Here is a 19,744-nt window from a genome sequence, read left to right as displayed (position 1 = left end):
CTTAAGGCCCGATTTCACGAAGTGATTATAATAAAGCAAAGAGTAGTATTAGAGAAGATATTTATATAAAAAAGTGTTCACCTCAAAAGTCGAGAAAAAGTTATCTTGTTAGTAAATTAAATAAGGGAAGATTCTAATACTTGTTACTTTCGTTGTGATCTGATTTAAAAGTTCAGAAAGAAGTTTTGTCCGTCATATATTGTTAAAACTGTTAATGATGTTTTGAGAAGTCACTTTAAAGTTGAGACGAACTGTAACAGACTTTCACAGTTAAGAGTTTATAAATTGGTCGATTATGTCTTTAAAAGTGAGATATCTGACTTCCATCATACTTGCTTACTGATGGCGCTGGAGTTATCTAATGCACAATACATTAAGACCCTACCTGTTTAGCAATTGTTCATAAGTTCTCTAAAGCAATATAACCGTGTCGGGCTTGAAATGTTAACGTTAACAGTTAAAAATGCAACGAGAATTATAAAGTCAACATTATTATTGCTAACAACAATTGCAACATATTAATGCAAGCACCACTGTAATTGATAACAGTTATATAATATTTTTATTACAAATTTACAAATTGTACGATCAATTTCAAAATTACTGTAATTACACGTACTTAATGTACTAAATCAGGAGTCTAAACTGCTTGAGGGACCCTCTACATGACTCGCTTAATGTATGTATTGATTGAGTTATTTAGACTTGTTGTTGAGTTAATTCGTTAATGATAAGAATTGATTTCTGTAAGTCTGCAAATAATTTGCAAAAACCTATTCGCACTACTCTTAAAAAATATTATAAACATATTAGGAAAAATAAGTTCTTAAATCTAATATTGCAAACGAATTTTGCAGAGTAAATAGAAAACATTTTTTTTCTCAAATACGAGAAATATTTGGAAAATATTATTAATAAGACATTTTCTGATAAAATATTTGTCTTAGTTGATAGCTTTCCGAAAGATCTGGTGCAGGTAATTTCGGTTACATTCTTCACCAACAATCCACATTGGTGAACAATTTCCGATAAGATCACGACTGCTGAAGACATTTATTTGGTGCTATTACTTTTTAAGTATTTCCTAGAAATATTTCATAGTTGATTAGATTTTGATATGTTATCTCTTAAGAATCTTTACATGCTTAAAATGTCAAGTAACCTATTTTATTATGTGTAAGGGCTATGCTCCTTTTGAATACTCTTTTTTTGTGAGTCATTTATATAAAAAAAGAAATAAAATGAGTGCAGAGTATTGATCCTTGGGTAACTCCATATTATAATTTGGTTGGAGGATATAAATTCCTTCAATGATAGTTTCTAGTAAAATGTAGCATAATAAACAAAAGAGTATTTATAGAATGTGAATATATCATCTTAATAAGAGCGCTAAGGTTTGTGAGGAATATAATTTTTATTGAGATCAAGAGGCAAATGCGTTGTGCTTTACATAAATGGCATAGTTCAGATAATAAATTAATTTTAAATAAGAAAAGAATAAATTTATTTCTTCACAAAAATTAGAAAAATTAGGATATTTTGTTTGTGTGATTACACTACATATTGTGTATTTATGAACTGTGTATTAGCAAAGACCTTCCGTTACCATGATTGTTACCGCTACCGCCATTCTGACGTCCGTTTTTTGCTATCAGACAACAGTCCTAATCATTGATGTAGGTCTTCTCACAGATATATAAAGGCGATACAGAAGTCTCGGATTAAGTCCCCAAGACCCGTCTATCACGCGTCTGCATAGCATCATATCAAGGGTGACACCCAGGTACTTGACTTCAGACTTTAACTCGATTGAAAAGCCTTTAAGTAAGAATGGACCCTCCAACCGACGCCTTCTTGTAAAGGTGACCAGGCAAGCTTAGTGGGGTTGACACTAAGACCCGTCCCATCACACCAGTTCCCATCATGTTCAGTGCTGCATTGGTTAGCTCCATAACTGTTGTATTAAGCTCGCCATTCATAAGAATTAAAATTTCATCTGCATACCTCTATGTGAAGACGCAAATAATGTTAAAAGACGCAAGCAGGTCATCCGCAATTGGATTCTAAGAAGGAGAGAAAGTTTACCACCATGGGGACAACCCCTCTTAGTCCTTGCACTGATTTTCGATCCTATAAGAGTGATAGTAACCACAATAAATACCACGTCTCATGAATGCATTGACAATAGCCTGAATGCCTGTGTTGTTAAAGGTCCCTTCCGTGACCAGAAAGACAACTATGGCTACTTCTTTCGCTACTAGCGCCTTTTCAGTCATGTATACCAATCGATGCAGGGCCGATTCGCACAATCCTCACGGAATTTAGAATGCTGATTTTGATGAAGAGACTTCTTTGGATGCTCAAAAATAGATTCGTCACAAACAAACCTAGCGGTCATCTTCTCCATATTTTGAAAAGAAATAAAGACAGACATTACGACCTAAAGTACTAATGCAGGCTAGACCTCCCCTGCTTTGATATAAACACGACCCTGGATACTCACCGGGATAGACGAACCTACCTAAGGGCCACAGAGGTCCTGAACAGGCCGCACAATCGTGGAAGGAAAAGATACAACCCCAGCTGAAAGCAAACCAGTGACACTCTGTTTTCCCAGGAGATTCGAAAGAACTTAACGAGTTGATTGTTCACTCAGTAATTCTGAAGGCTACTACACAACATGCTATGTTCCATTGTGAGTGATTAAGCATCATAAATGATACAGTCTGGAAAGTATGTTCCCGTCATAACTCTTAGAAACCCATCTGGTTCAGTAATATATCTGCTTTGATCATCCTTGATTCCACAAGTTGCGAGATGAGGTTTTCTTTTAACAGCTTCTGAGGACTTGCACAAGCCTGCACAATATCGATGTCGGTGCAGACTTTCTACAAGCTAATCTCTTAGCCGTACAAACCTGGTGGTTGTACAGTGCAAGAGCCTCATGGTAGGTGTGATAACTACCGCAAGGTTTTGCCCGCATGAATAATGCCCTGACTAAGATCACTACCAGTTATGAGGCACTCTGTATTCAACATACTAGTTCTAAATATTCACGATTTGTTATAACAAGATAAAAAATTTCTAAGAGCAATATTGCTGTCATATTATATATATGAGATGCTCCCATCTCACCATATTACAATTTGACAAGGGGTTACTGAACTGGTAAACATTCAGAACGAGCAAACTCTGGATTCTTATAAGATTGGTTACATAGCAATGCAAAATGACTTCAACTTCTAAAATAACGTTCTTGATGTAGGCAATTACTATTGGTTTTATAAGAGTTTTCAAATTTATAGTAAACGTTTTGGTAGTAACTTTGTCTTTGATATCTGCATTATAGTACTGATAAAGAAGTATTGCGTACTTTAAATTCTCGCTAAAACATAAAGTTATGTGTTTACTAAATCTTTTATTGCTATAACCTGGATATTCTCTTACTATGTGCTCAACAGCGGTTGGTGAAAAGGTTTAGATAAGAAGTGTTTTGACTAGCAAGCTTACTCTATAATTTTAAGGCTTATAGTGAAACAATTTAAATTACTTGTAAAATTAATTAATCGTGTCATAGTGCTGTTATAAAAACTGTTTACACAGAACAGTTGTTTACCAGTTAACAGGTTATTAGAATGAATAATGTTTTTTTTTGTAAACACACACATACAAACACACACACACACACACACACACACACACACACACACACACACACACACATACACATTTTATAAATATACAATATATTATAACAAATAAAAATTTTTGTAAATTAGGAACAGACAATTTAAATACAATCGTAATATATCATGATATGTTTCCATAAAATATTAAAGTATCTGAATAGAAACTGATGTAAAGTCGAATCACATTACTCCTAACTGACCGAAATAAGTGTCAAAAATTATGGTAGAGTCTCGCAAACTATTCATTAATAAGCAATTCATCGTTCTCGATGTTCACTTTGCGTGCTGAAATAAGCTAAGCTGAGTAAGGAGTAAAGCGCCCTCAGGGGCGGTCTTACTTTCAAGGCCGTACGGGTAGTGGCGACCCCGAGGTACCCTAGCTAATGCTCCAGATCCCTTCTCTTCTTGTTCTGGAGGCCTATGGCTGGCACACTTCTCTATGTGTCAGCCTATCTCTCTTCTTCACTCTCTTCTATCTGAGGTAAAGTTCCTCAACTCTTCGATCTAGTTTCCCTTTCATTTCTCCCACTAGGGGCCAAGCCACGGTGGAACAGCGTAGGCCAGGGCTGAATGGTTGGTGGCAAACCAGTCTATACTATGCGGACTCTGGACACCGGCGACCCTCCAGTTTAAAAGCAGCTTACCCAGGCATGCGGGGCTCTGTCTGGGCGGACCTTCCATTCCCTAGCTTCTCGTGGGAACAACATGGAAAGAAACAAAAACAAAAAACAAAACAAACCAAGCCTTGAAACAGTTCCTGAAGCTGTTTCTAACCTACCTCTTCCTGCTGAGGTAGCTCCTGAAGCTACCTCGCACATACCACCACCTGGCAACACAACTCAAGAGGTTGTTATGCCAACATCCCTACCTTCTCCTCAACAAAGTGCCTTAGGAACACAGGAGGTTCCATTGCACACTGAAGCTCCCATACATGGCAAGGCTTTATCTGAGGAAGGCAGTACAAGCGCTGAGGAAGCAAAATCCCTTCAAGATATAGAAGATCAGCTCCTCAACAGCCCAAGCACTCCCATGTCTACAGGTACGCTGGATGATGCCACAGAGCAACTCGGCAACCTCAGAATGAAGAGGCCCAATCTCACCACTGCTCAAAGAAGAGAAGCACTAAAGGCTAAACTTCTTGAAAAGGGTGAAGCTTTTGACCCTTCCAAGTGGAGGAGGGGGAAAAAGAAGAAGAAAAAGAATCCAGAACGGCAGGAGGTCTCAACTCCGGGCCCAACTGCGGGTACCAAGGCGGGGGTGGGGTCGGCCAAACGCCCCAGAGGCACCTTGGTCACCCCGCCCTCCGCTGAGGGACCCGCAAAGAAGGCTAGGAGGGAAACCCAAAAGCCCGAAGCCCACGATCCCGAGGCCTCTGGTAGCACACCCAAGGCTACCTACAGAGAAGTCGCAGCGATTAAAATGGCCATAGCCCTCGAAGGCTCCCCGTAAGCGAAGCTTAGTGCAGAGCAAGGAGAAGCCATCGAGGACGCAATTATGGAAGAAATCCAACCCCTGGAGGATGGTTCCGTTCCATCGTTTGCGGGCACCTACCTAGAGAAAGGTGTTTTAATTGCTTCCTGCATCAACGAGCATACCAAACGTTGGCTGGAAGAAGTTATCCAAAGAATAAAACCTCTGGGAGATGATATCTCTCTGAGAGTGGGTCTGCGTGAGGACATCTTGAGGTCCACTAGGGTGTTTTTCAGAGCTCACCCGAAGCTTCTGAAGAAGACACCTGAAAAGGTACTTGAGATGTTCAATAAGCAGAACCCCAACCTGAATGTAAACGAGTGGAAAATCCTTCCATCCAAGCCAGACCCGAAAGGTTACGGATTCGTCTGCTTCCTGGACGAGGTCTGCTACAAGGCTGTGAAGGCTTCCAACTGTAGAGCCAACTTAGGACTCTGGCAGGTCTCAATTGTCTCCTCGACAGTCAAGGACAATGCCACGAGTTCTACAAATCAACCTCCAGCACAATCAGCCTCGGCAGCCTTCTGCCAGTTCTTCCTCCAGGAGGGATTTGATCTGGCACTGATTCAAGAACCATGGCTTCACCAAGGGAGAGTGGCGGGCCTAAATGAAACCAAAGGTAAGTTAATTTACTGTACCTCTCTAAGGAATGTCAGAACCTGCATCCTGTTGAGGAGAGGCTTGGATTTTCTAACCCTCAACGAATTCTGCTCCAGAGATCTCACTGTGGGCACACTGACCTGGAAGAATGGAGGTATAGTGCAGAGCACAATTGTAGGCTCCGTATACTTGCCATATGATGCCAGGGAACTCCCTCCATCAAGAGACCTAGAGCTCCTGGTGGAAGAAGCACAAGCCAGACGTCAACAACTTCTTCTAGGTTGTGACGCCAACGCCCATCACTCTGCTGGATGGGGCAGCACCAACACTAACCCTAGAGGTGAGGCACTTTTACAATTTCTTCTAAGTAGGGACCTATTTATATGTAATAAAGGTAACCGCCCTACGTTCGCAACACGAATTAGACAAGAAGTTATTGACATAACAATCTGCACACAAGAGGAATACTTGGAATGGTTGATAAGTGGCACGTAAGCGAAGAGGCCTCATTATCGGATCACAGGTATATCCTCTTTAACTTGCAAGATGAGGCTGCAGAGGTCCTCTATCGTAATCCCAGGAGGACTGACTGGTTGGGATATAAGTCTGACCTTCAGTCACAGTTGGGATCGGTAGGCGGAAGGGTGCGATGCTTCACAGACATAGATCAGATAGCTTCTGACCTGCAGAATGCTATAATCAATAGCTTCCATGACAATTGCCCATTGCGACGGGGGAAGAGTCGAACCAATAGTAAGTGGTGGACTGCAGACCTCGCTCGCAAAAGGGCTAATGTCAGGAAGCTGTACAATCAATGCAAAAGGAGCCGTATCTGGGAGTCCTATCATAGAGCTCTAACAGAATACAGCCTAGCAATTAAAAAAGCAAAACAAAGTTCCTGGAGGCAGTTTACACAGAAGGTAAATGAGTTAAGCGCGGCAGCTAGACTGCAACGCTTGCTAGCCTCAAGTCCAACCGGTCACTTGGGATCTTTAAGGTCCCAGGGAGGTCAACACACTTCCGGGTCTAGTGATAGCCTCAAACTTCTCCTTGAGGCTCACTTCCCTGATTGTATCTTTGAGAATGACGACACTGGAACGTCTGGTAATTACGAGGCAGGCTCACGGCCAAGAGCTTGTCGTGGTAGCTGGGCCATTGCCAGAAGGATTGTCACTCTCTCTAAAGCCAAATGGGCAATTTCTAAATTTGCCCCTTTCAAATCTGCAGGAGGGGATGGAATCTTTCCGGCCCTGCTTCAACAAGGGCCGGAGAATCTCCTTACCCTTCTATGTGAACTATTCAGGGCGAGCCTAGCCTATGGGTACATACCACAAGTCTGGCGTCTCAACAGGGTGGTCTTCATCCCTAAAAAAGGGAGAGCGGACTACTCTGTCCCTAAATCTTTTCGTCCCATCAGTTTATCTTCGTTTCTACTGAAAACATTAGAAAGACTGGTGGAGAGGCACCTGAGAAAGGGAGTTCTCTCAGACACTCCCCTTCATCGCAACCAACATGCATACCAGCAAGGCAAATCCTGTGAATCAGCACTGCACCAATTAGTCATTAGGATTGAGGATAGCCTGTCCGCCAAGGAATTGGCATTGTGCACCTTCATAGACATTGAAGGAGCTTTCGACAATGCCAAATTCACTGCAATGGTAAGTGGAGCACAGCGACGTGGCCTCGAGCCAGCTCTGTGCCGGTGGCTTAGGGCCATGCTGTGCTCCAGACGGATCAGGGCCGATCTCAATGAAGTATCGCTTGTGATCGCACCCACAAGGGGATGTCCTCAAGGAGGCATCCTGTCACCTCTACTGTGGAATCTAGTAGTAGATGGTCTACTTGAGGACCTTACTAACAACGGAATCTATGTCCAAGGATATGCAGACGACATAGTCCTTATGGTACAGGGAAAATACACAAATGTTGTTGTTGATATCATGAATACCAACCTTCAACATGTACACAACTGGTGTCAGGGAGAGGGACTGAAAGTAAATCCCTCTAAGACAGTAGTTGTACCATTCACTAGAAAAAAGAACCTAGAGTCTCTTTCTAGGCTGAAACTCGCATCCACTCAGCTGGAGTGGTCAAAGACAGTCAAATATTTAGGACTGACTCTAGACCATAAGCTTACGTGGAATGATCATCTTAATAATATCCTGCACAAAGCAAAGTGGGCGCTCATGACGTCCAGGAGACTTGCAGGAATCTCATGGGGCGTAAAACCCCATATAGCACTATGGCTTTACAAAGCAGTTGTAAGGCCTCAAATCACTTATGGTTCATTAGTCTGGTGGACAAAGGTGAATCAGGTAACTGCCAAAGCCAAGCTTGAAAGCTTACAAAGGCTTGGCACAATCTTTGTAACCGGAGCATTCAGGAGCAGTCCCTCAGCGACCCTCGAGGTGGCTTTAGGACTTCTACCTCTTGATGTTCATATAAAAGCTGAAGCGCGTAAGTCAGCTTATCGGCTGATGGTTGCTGGCTTGTGGAGGAATGGCGCGTCTAACGCGAGCCATGGCGCCATCACTGAAGCTGTAAACCCAAGCGCTATTCTCGAAATGGTCTCCGACACAATGAGAACGGAGTTCGTATTCAATAAGCCATTCTCTGTTGACTTCTACTCCAGAGATGAGTGGAAATCGCAAGATAACATCCCAACAATAAGAAAGAGCTTTGTCTGGTACACGGATGGCTCGCTTATTACGGGTAGAACTGGATATGGAGTGTTTAGTCAATCCCCTAGAACTGCCCTTAGCGGCAGTTTGGGTCGGAACTGCTCCATATTTCAAGCCGAAATCTATGGTATCCTAGCCTGTGCCAACCTAGGCCTCACCAGAAGGTACCAGGAAATGAACATCTGTATAATGTCAGACAGTCAGGCAGCTCTTAAAGCTCTTGACTCCAACAGCATTTCATCCAAGCTTGTGTGGGAGTGCTTTAACACTCTCTGGAAGCTTGGATCACGCAACTGTGTGCGTCTTGGTTGGGTACCGGGCCACACAGGCATAGGTGGCAACGAATGCGCCGACAGGCTTGCCAAAAGCGGAGCAAGCATGCCATACACCGGTCCAGAACCGAGTTGTGGTATAAGCAAGTCAGCCGCTTATCAAAGTATAAACAAATGGTCCAGGAAGACACACCGCTTGCAGTGGCAGAGTCACCAAGGACAAGCACTCGGCAAAAGACTGCTTGCCGATTCTAGCTCCGGATTCACCAGATGGCTGATGGGGCTGGGGAGGGATCGGGTTAAGCAAGTGATTGCCTTGATCACTGGACACGGCCACTTCAGGAAACACCTAAACACTCTAGGTTTACGAAATGAGGACTCGGAGTGTAGACTCTGCAATAAGTCTGAAGAGACTGCAAAACACATAATACTGGACTGTGAGAGACTGGGAGCAAGGAGAAGGGCTCTTTTCGGTGATAAACAACCAGGCGACGAACCAGATGCTAGTATCGGGGAAAAGCTTCTTAGCCTAATTAAGGGCACGAAGATAGGCTTACCCCTCTAACATCAAAGGGGCACACAATAAGCTCAGGTTGACGTGTGAGGATCTAGGAATCCACCCCAATATCCCAAAGGAAAAAAAAAAAAAAAAAAAAAAAAAAAAAAAAAAAAAAAAAAAAAAAAGGAGTAAAGCTCGTGTTTCATTTCGTTCCATTTTGATCCATATCTAATGGACCTTCTTTGCATATTCAGTTAAAAATAACTTAAACACAGTACTTACGTGAAAAGAATCAGTGTAAAAATCATTCATCCGACTGTAGGTAGTTTGTTAGTAACTTCTATAAAAAGTATTTTGTAATATTCCTCCATTTAAAATAAGTATGAGATGAAAACTACAATAGGCGATGGAAACATTCTTAATAACGCGATGCAAGCTACAAAGGATATTGCAAACATTCTTAATACTGCAAGATGAAAACTACAGAGGATAAAAACTACAAAGGATGTGAATGTTGAGTTTAGCTCCAGTTCATCATCCGCTTAGTGCAGCGTCTGAAATCTGACGCTGTCGCAGACGTGACTTTTGGAATCTGGATTTATGAACATCTGAAGAGATAAAAAAAGGCGACCAAGATGCTCAAAACAAACTCTGCAAGTGTAGTATGGGTGAAGAGATGTTCTCTTTGTCTCATCAGGTGCACAATTGAGTGCACTATGATGTTCCAGAAATGATCTCAAAGCACGCTGAAGCAACTGAGTTTTCTACGCATAACGTAGGGAAGGGTTGGTTCAATGTGAATGTTTAGTTTATTTGGCAACTATTGCACAAATTGGATTTAAATTGTCAATTTAAATATGTTTGGTGTGTACCGTAAAACAAATTGTAACTGTAACTACAAACGTAACACTAGAGGTTAAATTCGGGCTGGTTTATACCTCTTTCAGTTGAACCTAAACTGGAAACAGCAAAAACCGAAGTGTCACTTAAATTTGGGTAACCTTATGGATGACCAGGAGCGGCACATCACTAACTGCAAATGTCGTGCAAGAGTGAATCGATAGGTCCCCTTACTGTTTAAAGGCTTTTGTTTGTCTGTACATGAGGGAGTGCTGTCCCCAACCCTTTTTAACTGAAGAACCTGGAATTCTTCTTCTTCCAAGGTGGCATGACTGAGTAGTGCTTGCCATCCCTTCTCATGGGTTCTCGACAGGAGGCGAAGCTTACCCCCATACTCATACATCCTGAATATTTGAATGGCTGTGAGGTATTCGGCTAGAATTACTAATGCTTGGTATAATCTTTTAAAATCAAACTGCTTTAGAAAAATAATGAAGTTATGATATAAAAGCAACTGTTCATATTTTGACACTTCCATCTCTGTACATTTTTGAAGTTTTAAGTTTTTACACTTCTAATAGTGAACAGTTCCATAAAAATCAAGTATTTCACCCTTACAATACAAGGAATCGGATACTACACTATCCTGTTCATCGGTTAAAACTCTATGAGCAGGGAGTGTGTTATTCTGCATTAAAACTTTACAATAAATTGCCAGAATCTTTAAAAATGAATATTCAATTCAATCGTTTTAAAATTCCTTAAAATGCTACCCATAAACCGAGAATATTACCCCTTGAAGAGTAATTAAATTCATATTTTACCTATTTGTATTTCTTATTTGGCTTAAATAATTTTTATGAGCAAAAGTTGAATTTGCACTTTTGATTTCTCATTCTTTTTATTTATTGTTTTGACTGTAACAATTCACATGTTTATTTTAGCTCTGCTAAGGAATGTAAACACGATGTGAAACTTTTATTGAATAAATGAATGAATAATATTAGTATAGGTGGAGTACAAATCGATGAAAAGACCTGTGGAATGGCGAAGCCAAGCGCGACAGCCCAGATGACCAGGATGAGGCGCACAGCCCGCGACAGCTTGCTGAGGGTGTGGGCGAAGAACGGGTGACAGATGGCGACGTATCTCTCCACGGTGAAGGCGGTGATGGTCAGCACAGTTGCGTTAGCAGAGGTTTCAGCAGCAAGGCCACGCAGCACACAGAACACCTCACCGAACACGTAAGGGTACCTGAGACATGCGACAGAGGTTATATCGAGATATATAGCGTCTATCAGTGTTTATAAAATTGAAAATAAAAAGTGATTTCTAACGATAACTATGGCAAAAATGATAGAGGAAAATACGGTACAAACTATTATTTACCTTTTCGTACTATATAGTTAATGCATCTGTTAATAAAAATCTGGAATGTTTCCATGGGATGTTGGATTCGTGCCCATACCTTCAATTAATGTTCATACACAATCAAAATTAAATCGCTTTAAAAATACAAATGTGCTTTCCATTTTTATGTTTAACATATTCGGTTGACTGGTTAAAACCGTTTGAATCTTTAAGCATAAAATTTTAGACAAACATTAAACTTTTTTGGTTCAATTGGTTTTTATTGTCATAATTAACCTAGCACTAAACGGTATAACAAATAAAACAAGTTATTTTATACACAAGAAGTAAAATTTCGTGAGTCTACTGTTAACTAAAAGCTCACTCAATAAGTTAACAATAAAATAAGGTTGATAAAATAAAATAGAAACCTTAATGGTTATAAATCGATAGGATAAAAACTACGATCTGTTGACATTGATATACTATAGACATCTCTAAATCCATGAAGTTAATGTGCATAGTCAGTGTTCACTAAATTTCGACCACACGTCTAATTCATAACATCAATCAAGTCGTTATAGTGTTCAAACACGATTTATTCTGGCAATAAAACCAAATTTTGTTTCTTTCCAGATAAATAATAATAGCTTAAGGTAGATAACTTTGAAACTTGTGGCACTGTAACTCAGGCCTCTTAAAGTCTCTCAGCCCTGAGTATACAATATACCTCATTTGGGTTTTTATAGAGGTTTTGACTCTTGAGAGCTAAATGATTCTTGTTCTAGAAATGTCCAGATTTTATTCAGTAGAATGTCTCTACCTCTAGAACGTTTTTATCCTTTAGAGCACCAGGTTTCAGAGCTTTCGACGTTTGGTAGCTCCCGGTCTGCAAACTTTCTGCTAGGTTGCAGAGTGTTACTCCTAAAAACTCTCGGGTTTGTGAAGCTCGGAGACTCTGAGAGTTCCCTGCCTCTTGGAACTTGTGGCTGACCTCTACAAGTTTTCAGCCTGGAGCAGTTTCCAAATTCTGGGATTTAACAATCACTGGAAGACTCACATGCTCTGGAAGACTTCTGGCTTTAGGATGTTTCTGGACTAGTGCGTCATTGATGCGGTAATTATGGCAAGCACATCTTTAGGTTAAGTTTGTTATCCATTTAATAATTTCAGGACATAGGCCTTTCGCATTTGATCAAAATATGTATCTCGGAAAACGTGCAACAACAAATAAAACAATTTATATAATCCAAAGTTTAACGTAAGCAACATCGATTACTCCAAATTTCGTAGTATTTTTTATGATTGCAAGTCGAGGGTACTTTCGGAAGGAAATAGTTACATCTTAGTTTTAAAATGCGATAACTATATGGGTAACAATTTTAAACGCTGTGAAAAGAACTAGCCCAAGCTTCCTTCACTCTTTTGGATGACTATTGCTTTTGATCTGTATGAGCCATACATTGTCAATCACGTAATACTATGTGGGAAAAAGTGTGGTTTTACATTATAAAGATATTAGGAATTGTAAAAAAATGAATAGAGTTTTAGGATTTTTAGTAAGGTTTGAAGACCCTAGCCGTACAGAGATGTTTTACTGTGTAGTGTAAATAGACGAGCACCGTCAAAATAATTCAAGGACGTCAATAAACTTAGATATTTTCGTTTTCTGGTCATTGGACTGCTACTGATTCTTATAAATAACAATTAATCAATTAATCAGCCACGGATAGTGACAATACTGCACATAATATCCAATCTCATTGAATACATAGGTGTTGTCTCATAGAATAAACTTATCCTTGACAGCCATCTCAAAACATGCTAGGCAAATAGAACGGTGATGGGGAACTATATACCAGAAATCAAAAGAAGGATACGTAGAGAACGGGATATGTTTGTAATATAAAAATTCGCGTGACTTATTTAACAATATTATCATGCCGTCTGTTTACAACCACATAAAATTATAGAAATATAAATGGAAGTCATCCCAAGCCCGTGTCCAAAAGGTTTAAGGCAATGTAATACCAAAGTCAAAATCCTGGATTTATAATTTAGTTCTGTTCTGTATAGTAGTTTCAACTCAAAATATATTTTTTTGGTTTATTAAATTAAGCATTTTGATTAATTGACAAATACAATTAATACAAAAGCGTTAACACGTTGTGTTAATCACACTGACATAAATAATGCAGTCCGCAGATTTGTATTGTGATTTGTGTACTACTATACTTAAGAATGGTATAGTTTCTGTGTTCCTAAAACACACACAAACACAAACACACACATAAAATTATTTGTCTGTATACAAAGATATTTATTTGAACATATATGTCTTCGATGTGAACAACACGTAGCTCCTGGAAACAATATAAACATTGAGTAAACATGTCGGTGCACAAAAACATAACAACAATTCTACTCACGTAATTCACTACAGGATTACTCATACCCAGAAAAAACAAACAATAGCACTGAATGGCAAAGTCAAACGAAAATTTGATTACTCTGTAATAAACAAGTCCGTGCAATGTTGGAAACAGAAATTCCACTGACAAACGAAAACAATGTAAAACAAATCATGGCTTCAAACGTAGAACTGCGCTTTTGTTTATTTAAATCTTGTTGAAAAAACTTATACAAATTTTTATAAGTTTAAAATTTTACTTATCGGCTGAGCGTTAGTGAAGTTGAGGGTCTGGAAAACTTCTATTTCTGACTGACTATCTATCTATCTTTCTATCCTTACGATATCTCGAAAACGAACTGTACTACGATGTATAAAAATGAAATCGTATATGAAACTTCATTTATATATAGCCAACACTGAGTTCGTGGTGCACGCCACTTCATAGAGTTTGGCTGAGCGTCAGCAAATATTTTTGTATTGATGATGTGAGTAACGACGATCGCAACGAGAAAATAGGAGGATAATTAACGAATTTGTAAACAAGTTGAGTACAGTAATAAGATATTTTAAAATATGAAATTAGCACATGCAGTAAAAATAAAAGTAATACAGTGGAAAGTCAATTTTAAAAGTTTGTGATTACATTTCATTCACTCTTTTGTTGTAGTATCCTCCCATTATTTAAACTCTGCTATGAAACGTACCTCAGTGAAAAATGTGCCTTTATCATGAAGCACGATATATCAGGACAGATTTCATCCGTACATTGAAAACTTTGTTTATGCAACTTTATTACATAGACTAGCACGATCTGGTGGTGCATTGTTGAATATGGATTTGGCGAAGCGTAATTAATTCTCGTATTTTTATTGAAACTGTATGTCTGTGTATTTTACCACGGGAATTAAATGAGTTATAGGTTTAGAAGTTTCGCATGCAGCTTCAGCGAAGCCCGATACGCGACACGTAGTGTATCGGTCTCCTATCTTGTTGACATAATACATGTTATACTATATAGAAATGTATCTCTATTTAAGAAAAGTATAACTGTTATGACCAGGCATGTTACTACAAAAGGAAAAGTATGGGGCAAAATTCTTTGGATTAGTTCTGGTCCCATTATAATAATAAAATATAACATCTTTTACTAGAGATTATACTGACTCATAAATAAAACTGCATTAAAAGAGTCTGCCTATATCCAATAACAAAGTAAATATAAACTAATATGTTTCACAACACAAAATTGTACTGCTCTTTAGTAGGGAATACTAGGAATAGACTAGAAACAGTTTTTGTTACGTATGTAAATGAATTATGGCAAAAAGGTAATGAAAATGACACATTTTTAATGTAGCTATTTCATTATTTCAACTATACATTATAAGTGCTGTATCAGTATCAAAACCAATAATTTATTTACTCAATATGAATTAAAACATTTTATTCGCGTTTAAAATAAATTAATACCTGTAAGGGTTCATACATAATAGTAAACTTAAACTGTACGAGTCACGTAACATCCTTCGATCAAGTATGTAGCTTATTTCATTGTCGAGGTGTTTTGACAACAAGTTGTAAAAGTCCCATCACAAAACCAATTCTTGTAGAAATGAAGTTTCATGCAAAATATAAAGTCTACATATAAAATATTTCTTGACATATTTTGTTGCATGATACATTTACATTTTCTTCACTACAATGGTTTCAATCTAAGTGCTTAGATAATTCACTCAATTCACCGGAGATTCTGGTGGCTGTGGCTGCAGAGGCTTGTTTAACCTTAAACTTTCCAAATTAAAAAGTTTATTTTCACGTTTATTTGAAGGTGCTTTTTACAACTATTGTACTTTAACCTTAAGTGATATCAGTTTAATATAATGTCAAGTGAAGGTGCAGATATTTGTGGCAACTGTGATAAAAAATTGCCAAAGAAGGGGGACCATGCTGTCTGCAAAAGCTGCAGTAGAGGATTCCACTTTGGAGACACTGTTCTGTCAAGTCTCAAACATGGAAATCCATGAACAAAGTGATGCAAGAAAGTTGGAATTGTCAACAGTGTTAGAAAAATCTAAGAAGAGAAATGATTCTGTTGCTTCTAACCCCGACTACGGAAGACTTGTCGAACATAACCTCAAAAGACTCTGTTGAGGTTGGTAGCCTAGGAGTATCAAGAAGCTATTTTGGAAAAAGTTAATACGTTGCCCAACATTCAGTCAAGCTTGGATACTATAGAAAAGGTCAATTTCATTTCTGTCATCAAAAATATGACTTGTTGCTAGATGAAATTAAGGGTCTTAGAGAAGAAAAACTCTCTTCTGAAAAAGGAGGTTGAATGCCTCAAGAAGAAAGCACAAGACCGTGACCAAGATGTACTAAGACTGGAGAGTGACATCGCCGAATTGGATCAATATGGTCGTCGGTGTAATTTGGAGATCCACGGCCTTGAGTGCAACGGAGAGACTAGGAATGAAGATGTTGCAGAAACGGTCCGTAAACTAGCGGAGTCAATTGAGGTGCCTTACGACAAAAAGTATTATTCACCGTGCTCATCGCCTACAGCACAGGAGGGATGGAAAGCCGCCTACACTGCTCATACAGTTTTTTTCAAAGGAAGACAGAGACACTTGGTTGAAGGCCGGAAAGATAAAGAAAATAAGAGGAGTATACTTTAATGAAAACCTGTGCCCATTCTACCGTAACCTACTTAGAGACACTAAGGAAAAAGCTAAGTTGCATATGTTTGCCTTTGTGTGGTGTCAGGGTGGCAAAAGTCTTGGTCAGAAAGAGGGAGGGTGATAGAAATGTCATTGTTTGTTAAAAAACAGGGAAGATCTAAGAAAATTAAGCCCTTAGGGGCTGATTTGAATAAATTAATAATTGATGTTATATCAACGTGAAGACCTGGGCTTACGCACTTTCTAAAACTCCTCAAAATTATAGGTTAGTACAGATCTTTATTTATAGGTTAAGCTTAGTATTTGTTGCATACATCGATAAGTTATATTTAAGATTTATTATCTATAATTGTTTATTCATTCTCTTATATATTTTCGTTGATTATTTTGGAACTGTTTTTGTTATGCGTTGTTATTATTGTTGTTTATTTATTTAGTTTAATGGTTGTTGAGTATTTCCAATTTTGCACACATTTTTATGTATTATTATTTATTTGTACCGTTGCCTTGCTTCGTAGTTTATTTTTGTTCTATATATATAACAGACCTAGGCCTACTTTCATGTTTAGTTATATATGTTTTTAGAAATAGGCTAGATTATGTTATTATCAATAGGTTATAGTGTATACATTTTTATTCATTAGAAATGTGGGCAAAGTAAGTTATTGCATGTATATATTTTTTGGTTTTTTTGTTGTTGTTGAAGCATCATAAATAACTCAAATTTAGACAACTTTAAGGATGATAGGGTGGTTACAGGTAGATATGATGGTTTTTGTGAGTGGTTTACATTAATTGATAACGGCACTTCTGGAAAGGAGAATCTCACTGTAAATGTATGTAAATAATTAGGTCTTTAAGGAAGCATTGGGATAGTCTTCAAGTTGAGTTGAAATTTAACTTGGGTATAAAAATGTTTGATGTTTTAATATTATCTGAAATTTTTTTGTAATGAATCAGAAATAAATTTGTTCAGTTTAGATTACCTGGATTATAAATTGATTTACAATTTAAGACATAATAAAGTGGGTGGAGGGTTGATGGTTTTTTGCAATTCAAAAAAATTACAATACATACCAATAAATATTCACACAAACTCTTATGAATCCTTAACACTGGAATTAGAATTTATAAGTACACAATCCGCAGATAAATTTTGCATCCACACTATTTACAGACCACCAACTTCCAGTACAGGTATACCCATCAATACAAAACACTGAATGAACTTGAAACAGTATTAACTAGATTAAAATCATATAGCAATTTTAATATTTATAGGTGATACCAACATAGACATAAATGATAAATATGTATGGCACACTGCAGTATGAGACCTGTTTTGTCGACCTTGGGACTACAGAGAGGCATATTCTGTAACACTCGAGAAGAAGTGAGAGCGGGGTAATTTAACAGCAACATGTCTGGATCATATATATATGAGAAGCAACGCAAACCTAATTCAAACTGGAATCATCTTGTCAAAAATGTCAGACCATTATCCAATCACATTGAAATTAGAATGGGAAAGATGTGAAGAAAGAGTTGAAAAGCATATTTACAAGTACAATGAAGCCCTAGTTAAATCTAAATTAAACAAAATTAATTGGAATGAGCTGATCGGAGCAGATACAATTGTGTAACATAAATCATAGCTTTGAAGTATTGACAAACAAATTTAATTCTGTTTATAATGATTGTTTAATTAAGAAGGAGGTCAACCTAAAAATCACTAGACCTAAAAGAATGAAAACCTGGATGAATAATCATTTAATTAAAATGACACAAGAGAGAGATAGGCTATTTAAGTTGTGGAAAGGTGACCCGACTAAATCTGAGAAATAGGAATATATATAGATATTTTAGAAATAAAGTTAAATAATGCTATTAAAAATCAAAAAAAAAATCGTTACTATAACCGACAATTTGAAAATGTTAAATGGGATACCACAAAATTATGGTCCAATGTGAATGAACTGCTTGGAAGGAAAAAAAAGAAAAAATGTAGATGAAGTCATAATGGATGCTATGAGCAAGACAAGGAACAAATATGATATAGTGAATGGTTTTGCTGACTACTTTTTAAATGGAGTTGTAAACCTAACACATACATGCCCCTATAGGCCAAATAGCGAGATAAGCCATAGAGATCATGATGTAAATGGATATCTTTATATACCCGTTGCCAGTTATAGAAACCATAAGGGATATAATAGATACTATAAAAATCGACAAGTCCCCAGGTAGTGACAAAATTAGAGCTAAAGATGTTGTATATGTTTCTGGAAAAATTGCACATGTGATAGCTAGAATGATAAACACCTCATTACAAAATGGAGTATTCCCTGATAGCCTAAAAATTTCTGTAATAAGGCCAGTATATAAGAGTAAAGATAAGAAACAATTTAGTTAATTATAGACCTATAGCTATATTGCCAACCATCGAAAAAATATTTGAAAGGTATGTCTCGAATTATCTGAATAAATATTTGAAAGAAAACAACATATTGAACCCCAACCAGTATGGGTTCCAAAAAAATAAATCAACTGAACACTCTTTAAAAATCATTTGCAAACAAAGTAAATGGTTTTATGAATAGTAAAAGCCATGCACTCGCCTTATTCATCGATTTAAGTAAGGCATTTGATACAATTGAACACAAAGAACTGTTAAAATCACTTGAAGGAATAGGTATACAAGAGGAATATTTTTTAAGTTGGTTTGAATCATATTTAAGAAACAGAAAAATTTACTGTAAAAGTTGAAAATGAATATAGTGATTTAAAAACCATAACATTAGGAGTGCCTCAAGGTTAGTTTACTTGGACCAATAATGTTTTTGATTTATTTAAATGGTTTATTTGAGCTGATAACAGATTGCACAATTTTTAGCCTATGCTGATGATATAGTAATTATAAGTGGACATAGACAATTAGGCAGTGCAACTGAGAAACTAAATAGAGATTTTAAAATTTTAACTAAATGGGCACATGATAAAAAACTTATTATAAACGGACAGAAGACAGCCATGATGCATTTTTGCCCCCAGAACATGTCAGCCAATGAAGAAATTATTGTTAAGTTACATGGTTGTGACTGTCTACATAAATCAAATATTAACATTAATTGTGACTGTGATAATATAAGGCTAGTGGATAAATTCAAATACTTGGGACTGACTCTCGACAGGAAAATGATATTTAATGAACACATTTATGATCTTCATAAAAGGTTGAATCCTTGTGTTGCT

At 37.7% G+C, this 19,744-nt stretch overlaps 1 protein-coding gene across 8 annotated transcripts in view; it reads right to left on the bottom strand.

The window, feature by feature from the left end:
• The window catches only part of LOC124361990 (pyrokinin-1 receptor-like), a 298,750-nt gene that overhangs the window by 23,396 nt on the left and 255,610 nt on the right, over window positions 1-19,744 (bottom strand). For all 8 annotated transcript variants that reach the window (XR_006922410.1, XM_046816116.1, XM_046816117.1 and 5 more), the window contains one exon: window positions 11,089-11,305. Coding sequence is in view for 7 of the 8 variants with exons in the window: in XM_046816116.1 (XP_046672072.1) it covers window positions 11,089-11,305 (217 nt within the window). In the remaining variant the exon portion in view is untranslated. The remainder of the gene's footprint in view (window positions 1-11,088; window positions 11,306-19,744) is intronic.

Source organism: Homalodisca vitripennis, chromosome 5 (genome assembly GCF_021130785.1).
Source record: "Homalodisca vitripennis isolate AUS2020 chromosome 5, UT_GWSS_2.1, whole genome shotgun sequence".
In the NCBI taxonomy this organism is placed as follows: Eukaryota; Metazoa; Arthropoda; class Insecta; order Hemiptera; family Cicadellidae; genus Homalodisca; species Homalodisca vitripennis.
Note: the sequence above shows the minus strand (reverse complement) of the source record. Positions and strands in the feature narration are given on the sequence as shown.